At 34.3% G+C, this 7,803-nt stretch overlaps 1 protein-coding gene across 1 annotated transcript; it reads right to left on the bottom strand.

The window, feature by feature from the left end:
- Nucleotides 1–1,412: 1,412 nt before the first annotated feature.
- LOC114256806 (gibberellin 2-beta-dioxygenase 2-like) lies at nt 1,413–7,591 on the bottom strand. The gene is made up of 4 exons (XM_082897218.1): nt 7,282–7,591; nt 3,548–3,942; nt 3,103–3,234; nt 1,413–1,715 (listed from the first exon to the last, which is right to left on the bottom strand). The coding sequence occupies exons 1-4, from the start codon at nt 7,589–7,591 to the stop codon at nt 1,413–1,415; spliced, it is 1,140 nt and encodes a 379-aa protein (XP_082753344.1).
- Between the last annotated feature and the right edge of the window lie 212 nt (nt 7,592–7,803).

The following is a 7,803-nucleotide window of genomic DNA, read 5'->3' as shown; positions in this document are numbered from 1 at the left end:
AGAGAAACCTCTGAAAACTTCTTCATTTTGCTGAGAAAGAGAGGTCATTTTGCTGAGAGAGATAGGCTGTAACACTCTGTTGCTGTTGCCCAGAAAATGGCTTCGTCGTCCCGTGGGCTGCTTACCCTCTTTCCCGACCTCAACGAGTCCACAGGAGAGAGAACTGGTGCGGTGGCCAGTGAACCTCAACCAAACACTGCTGGGTTTGCTCCGCTGAACTTTCCGATGCGGTCTGTGGAGCAAAAAATGGCGGTGCAGTCGGATGTGGAAGCCAATCAGTATACGTTGAAGGCATGTGTGGAGTCCATGACGGCGGTCACAAATCTGTCGCACCGGCTACAGAGTAGGACTAATGAGGTGCAACAATTAAACTCCCAGCTGGCTCTGCTCCAACGCATGTATAAGGATGCGCGAGCAGAGATAAGCGTGCTAAGGGCAGAAAACAAGGAGCTGAAGCGGAAGGCCACCGTGATGTTCCGATTTGGAGGGCCGCCATATGTTGCAGTGGAGGAGCAGGGAGTAGTGATCATGCCCAGTGGAGTGGAAAACACAGAGGCAACACCGTCAAGGGCTGGCCAAGACGGAGGCAAGAAGAAGAGACCGGCGGCAGAGTAGAGAAGGGATGGCGGTGTGTGGCCATCTGCAGAAAAGTAAACAAAGCCGGTGTTGTTGTTGTTGTTGTTGTTGTTGTTGTTTTTTTTTTTTTTTTTTTTTTTTTTTGTGGTGTAAAACGGTGATCGGGGTAGATCCCTGAGATGAATAAATGACAAGATTGTGGAATGTTGTGCTTGGGTTTAAGAATAAAAATAAAATAAAAGAAAACAATGGATAAAGAAAATAGATAAAAAATTTGTGGATGGGACATATGAAAAACAGCGGTGTGATGTTGGTGTTGGTGTTTTGTTCGAAAAATAAAAAATAAAAAAAAATAAAATAAAATAAATAAAGAAATAAAATAGATAAAAAAAAAAAAAAAAACAATATGTGTGGATGGGATAGTTGAGAAAGATCGGGTTTTTTTTTTTTTTTTTTTTTTTTTGTTTTTAATATATATATATATATAGATATTCTAGAGACTCGGGATGAATGATAGGTCTGGCAACAGGGGGAATCAGACTGATTGATTAAATAAAGTAGGAATGATGGGTTGGTATTATATAAAAAAAATATGTATGTATATATAGAAAAGAAAAGAAAAAAAAAGATTGAAGAGAGTGCGAACATGATGAAAAGTAAAAAGATAACATAAATTAAAAAATGAAAAGGGATAGTGGGGAACCGAGAGGTGTGATGCCTGTCGTGATGATGTTCTCTGTAACAAATAGAATAAATCATTCCAACCAGACCAGCAAGAAACCCCAAAAAATATAAAGAGACAGAGAGAGGAGAAGAGAGACACAGAATTTCAGATCTCAACAGATCAGAGAGCGCAGATTCCCACCGGCACGGCTCGAGCTCATCGGAGACGGGACAGGACCAGCGAGCGTGACCTTGTCGGTTGAAGCGGCTATCGATCCAAACTCAACGACGGATGGCAAAGGAGCAGCGACACTAGAACAATGGTGGTTGCAGTGGTGCCAGGGATGGCGGCGACGCGGCAGAGCTCTGGCGACCACGGCGGCGGAAGACAAGGGGATTAGGTACAGGGGCGTTCGGAAGAGGCCATGGGACCGATTCGCCACCGAGATCAGAGACCCATGGAAGAAAGCCCGAGTCTGTCAACGGACACAAGATACACACCAAGTTCTTCAACTATTCCTAAGCTTTATTCTTGGTGCAGTAATGGGTGGACCACCTGGGGAGCCACAGGTTTTGGGAGGTGGAGGGCACATGGTCTGATATGCCCATGCTAGCAACCCAATCAACAGAACCACAATAATTCTCTTAAGCATCCCTAAAACAAGATTGGGTGGAGGAGATGGGCTGTGTTTGTGTCTAGTATCTTTCCTACTGATTCACTGGAGAGAAAGAAACTCTCCGGCAGTCCGAGCTTGAACCGGAATCCGAAACCAGAGAGCTGCCCTTCCGTTCAGATGGAGCAACAGATTCATCAACTAGGAAGCAGTGGTGGTGAAGGAGAGAGGATTTAGGCAGTGATGGAAAGGTATGGGTAGAAAATTTTAGCAGACTAGGTTGAGATCCGGCGGGCGGCCAAGGCGAGGTTGCCGCCCGCCGGTGAAGCGAGAAATACTAAGGTCTTAACCTTGCTCTGATACCATGTTAAAATTGATGTATTATTATTGATGGATGTATTGATGTTGTGTATATTGATCTGTATATTACAAGTCCTATATATAGAGAGGTTTTGGGAGTAGTAGGTGTAGAGTGGGTGGTGGTAGTAGGTATAGTGGAGGTGGTAGGTGGAGTGGGTGAGGAGTAGTGGAGGTGTGTAGTGGTAGTGGTAGGTTTTAGTGGTGTAGGAGGTGTACATTAACAGTTCATAATATTACTGTGCTTCAAATTTATTGACCAAATGAGAAAACAAAAAACCAAAAGAAAATAAAAATAAAAAATAAATAAAAAAGAAGAAGAAGAAGAAAGGAGGAGCAACAAAAGCATTTTCTTAAGGGCGAAATCCAACGCAAAAGGTCATTGTACGTATTGAGGAAAAGAATCTTTATTTCTATTGATCCAAACTCACACTATAGTTTTTTTTAATGTAAAAGCACAAATCATTTCCCACTTGAAGCATAATGAAAAAAACACATAAATACATAGCCGAAGCACTTGGAGCACAAAAAGTTCCCCTGCCATCGTAATTCAGACACACCCTTCCTTTAACTTCTATCAAACACACACGCGCGCACACACACATATATATAATTCAGTTATGAATATAAAAATTAAACACAGAATACGCATAAATAGATAAAATTTTACAGAATTTGATATGAAGGGATTAGATCCACTTTTAAAAAATCTTATCCATTAATATAAATTATGTGTCATATTTTGTGACTATAGTTTTTGTGTTCTTAGACTTAATTGAAGAGAATCTTTAAAACGGTTGAGACGACAATCTTCCAAAGGTAGAGAGTAGGCAGCTTTCTTGAATTCACTCCAAGTGAACGGTTTGTAGAGACTTGGTTTTGGGGGTGATACCATCTTTGGAAGAGGAGAGATCCATGCATTAAGGGGTGGAGCCCCAAAATATATCATTGACATTCTGGGTTTCACTGAATTTGCTACTATTACTCTGTGTCTTGCGCTCACAAACTTTCCATTTGTCATAGCCTTTCATTGCCAACATCAATTAGGAATATGTCAATAACAAAATTGGAAAAGATATGTGCCATGAAAAAGTATCCCGAAAATAAAATATATGATATAAGTTTATATTAATGTAGTATGAATCATATTTAAAATAAATTTAGTTCATACATTTCATTTTGGGAGTGTTGTTTTCTTTCTAGTTTCATAGTTTTGACTTGTCAAGCTTAATGGGAGTTAATGAAAATGTCATACAAACATAATTTCTGTATAAAAAATAAATAATAATTGCATACTGAATATGGGTAAAATAATAAAAATGAATATATATACTAACCTGTAAAACATCACCCACAAACACGCAAAATTCAGTGGGGTCAGGAGTGACAGGGACCCATAACCCATCATGTAAACAAATTTGAAGGCCTTCAACATCGTTTGATCGCAGGATGGTCAAGATTTGAGGGTCAGAATGCTCTCCAAACCTCATACGAGTGTTTGCATTAAGCTTTGGAGATGGATCCCACTCCCTAGAGTTTTCCATAGGAGGGTAGTGATTGAGCCTGAAACATGAATCACTATGGACGTCTCTGATGAGCCTACTGAAGACGGATTTGTCTGGAACAAATAAACCTTCAACCACTAGATCTAGCATCTCGCATGTCAAGCTCCTAACTGCTTGTATATAATCATTCACAGCACAACTGTCAAATATAAAATTCATTTCAAACTCTACACCATAGGAAGAATAGGAAATATTGATAATTTCTCAGCCTCTATGTCATATAAAATTATTGAGGTATTTTAGAGTGTCATGTGCTACTTGTCATATAATTTTACTCCAAAAGCCTAATACTTCAATAACAAAATATTAAATACCATCGTAACATAGGGCTCTTTGAGCATCACGTTAGTTTAGCCAACCTATAACTTTAGGTTCGAGTCTTTGTGAGGGTGATGTGAGTCTCATATCCCAACTTTAGCTCTTCAGGATGTTGGTGGGACTAGGGGTCCATCCATGCCTCTCCTCGTCTCGTTTTGGTTCTAAATCTCTTGCAAATAGGAACTCTTATAATTATTCTTATAAAAGATTATCACAATGAATTGAGCTCTCCTATTTATTTTTTTATTTTAAATTAGTAAAATAAAAAAAAGAATTGTAGAAGACGATAAAATATCTGAGGGATTTTAAGCTGAGAAAAACATCAGCATTTTCATGATCATCGCCAGCTTGGAAATTCTTTAATTGGAAAAAAATGTTCAAGGCAGAGGTCCCCCTCTCCCTATCCAAAATTGGTAAAAGACATAACGCAATGCATGGAGGCTCAATCTCTATCTTTGATTTTGATTTTGATTTGTTTCTGACACTATTATTGTACTAAGTTTTTGATTTGTTTCTACTCTGTTACTGTACTACCACTTCAATTTCTTCCAATGCCATCATTGCATGGACTTGAAATAATCCATAAAGTTGAAGCAATGCATGTGCAATGCTTTACCCAGGACAAATATACCTATAATCAGTAATATTATTTATTTTAAAAATTCAATATCATTTAAATTCATTTTAAATATAATTACTACTGCATAAAAGTTAAATTTAAATCCTACGTTAATTTTTAGAGTAAGATTCTAGATACAATTTCTGAGCCTTTATCTATTTTAATCTATAAGTAGTTTACAAGGTTTTTAATTTTTTTTTCTTTAATTTCTTTTTGAACTTACTAAGATCTCATGTCAATTTCATTTGTATACTTTTCAGGTAATAATTCCCTTCCAGAAAAAATTCTCATGGCCTTTGAATCAAAAAATAAAATAAAATAAAATAAACTCACATGAACTTGTATACTTTTTCAGGTAATAATTCATATTTAACTCATGACCTTTGAATAAAATAAAATTAAAAAAATTCACGATCTTATATGAGATTTCCTTTCTTTCTTTTTTTATAATAGGTAAACTTGGAAAAAAAAATAATTAACTATTACGTATAACTTTTATAATAGGGACAATGGGGACATATAAATACCATCACATATTGTATTAAATTTCTCTTCATAAGAGTATGGCTGAAAATGAGTCAAGTTGTAAGTTGTTCAAACTTGCTTTGATAATTTAACAAGATTAAAATTATATTCAAACTTAGCTTATTTATGTAACAATTTGATCTCAAACGAGTTTTTAATGAGCCAAACACAAGTCGAGCTCACGTAATTTAATTTTTTATAATACATATAAGTTTATCAAGCAGTGTAGTAGACTATTCAAACTTTGTTTGAAAACTTAACAGCTTTAAATTTGTGTTCAAACTCAATTTCTTTACATAACGAATCGATCTCAAATGAATTTTTAATTAGTCGAATTCAAGTACTTGATTCGTTTAATAACCCTATATAGAAGTTAAATTCAAAATCTCACACTAAAAAATGGTGCTATATAACCACAAGTCCAAAACCTCTAGTTTTGATATTTCGATTGTTGAATGAATAGTATTCTCTATTCAATATCTCTTGGCCTAACAATGCTTAGTGATCGTAATTTTTACTCAAATTTTTATTTAAAAAAAATTAAGATATAATTTATATTCATTTTATATGTAGATATCATCATATAAGAGTTAAGTTTGATCATACAACGGTTAAATTGGAACACTTTGAGCAAAACATGAACTTTTTAAATAAAATGCTAGTTATAAATTATGGATAATTTACTGCTCTAGCCCTAAACCTCCTATACATTGCAAAAAAATATGACGTCGCCCTTTGTCATAATGATATTTTGATTTTTTCATTTTATTTTATAAATGAAGTTGAAATTTTCATTTTATTTCTTAAGAATACTGAATTGGAAAAATCATCAAAGTTGAAAATTACTGATCTATAATTATCATATCTTTAAGAAATTTACAAATTTCTTAATTATTTTTAAATTTAAAAAAAATTATAATTTTTATATAGTTGATGATGAACCTTTCAAAATGAGATTAAGGCTTTTTTTTTTTTTTTTTGTTGGCGATACAAATTAACTTTCCTTTCCAGAATCTTATATACATGTATATTTATTTATTTATTTATTTTCTTGAACACAATATAGCGTCCATTTGTAAGGAACTGACACCAATACAGAAAAAATTATTAATTAGCCTTTCAGTCACCTAATGCAGACCTTACTCATTAATCACATTACAAATTTTAAAAACCTCTTAAATTATGTCACATCATCAATTAGTACATTAGTTAGTATATCAATTGATACATATAGCATTATTCTTGCAATTTAAATTAGATATTTGTCACTCTACCGTTTAATAAAGGTGGATTAATATAATGTGCCATCTGTAAAGTTTCTTGCTACGCCATATTTTTGTGCTTATTTTGTCAATTTAACTCATGCCTTTGATTTATGTAAAACGGTTGTGTAAATAATTATTGGCATTGAAAAGAAGTTGATACGGAAAATAGACAAGTGGCTTCTTTTCAACATTATTTGATGACTTTTAGTCAACGTGTAAATAATTGCTTTTTTAATCCGTTAATATTATAAATTTAAATTTAATTATTTAAAATTATCATTTTATGATTTAAAATTTATTTTACATATATATTTTACACTATACCAATTTAATCTCAATCACACAGCTCTCATTTAAGATAAATTCAAAATATTTAAGTAAGATTCATAGTATTTCCATTTTAATTTAGGAGAACTCCAAAATTGCAATAGAGAGATATACATACCAACTAAGAATGGGATAGCCATGAACAAGATTATATACCAATTATGTTCTTTTAGATTCATGAAAATTTGATTATAACACTTGAGACAATCCTTTTAAATGAAATAAATGACGCACATTTAATAGGACTCATATCAAGTAAGAAAATTATCACTGATTATTCTATGATCAAATTCTGGGTTTTTGGGAAGTTAGTAAAAGGCTAATTTTTGACTTTTTACCAAGCTTTTTAGTTTTTTTGGAAGTGATTTGGAAGATTGGTAAAAAACTGACTTTTTACTTTTTAGTTTAATATTTATTTATGATGTCAAATCAAATTAAAATGACCAAAATACCCTTATCCTTACCCACATCACCATTGAAGCCAATATTTTTGCAGCCATAACCAAATGGACTAGGCAGGTCCCCCGCTTGTTGTTGCTTCTCCGAAGCGGGTTTTGCGAAAAAATCACTCCCTTCCTTCTCCATTCTTGCAATGATCTCCATGGGAACACCATGGTTGACCACCTTGAAGAAACCATAGTCTTGACATGCCTGCACAATTTTCTCAGACGACACAGACCTCTCAAGAGAGAGGTCAATAATGGGAATTCCCACAGCCCTTGCCTTCTTGGTCCGAAATGGAGTCGGAGATGACACAACCATACTTAACTATCTGCAAATATATATAGTGATAGAAGAAGAAAGATTATGGAAGGTTGAAGAATGGATTTTATGTTCCAACTTTGAAACATACACACACACATTTTGGTATTTATATACACGAGAGAGGGAGAGACTCAATATAAAATAATAGGTTACGTATGCATTTAATAATGTTGATTCCACTGCATTCATAAGAAAATTTTATTTATATA

This window comes from Camellia sinensis, chromosome 12, assembly GCF_055761805.1.
Source record: "Camellia sinensis isolate YWXY chromosome 12, ASM5576180v1, whole genome shotgun sequence".
Classification (NCBI taxonomy): Eukaryota; Viridiplantae; Streptophyta; class Magnoliopsida; order Ericales; family Theaceae; genus Camellia; species Camellia sinensis.
This window is presented reverse-complemented; position numbering and strand designations above follow the sequence as displayed.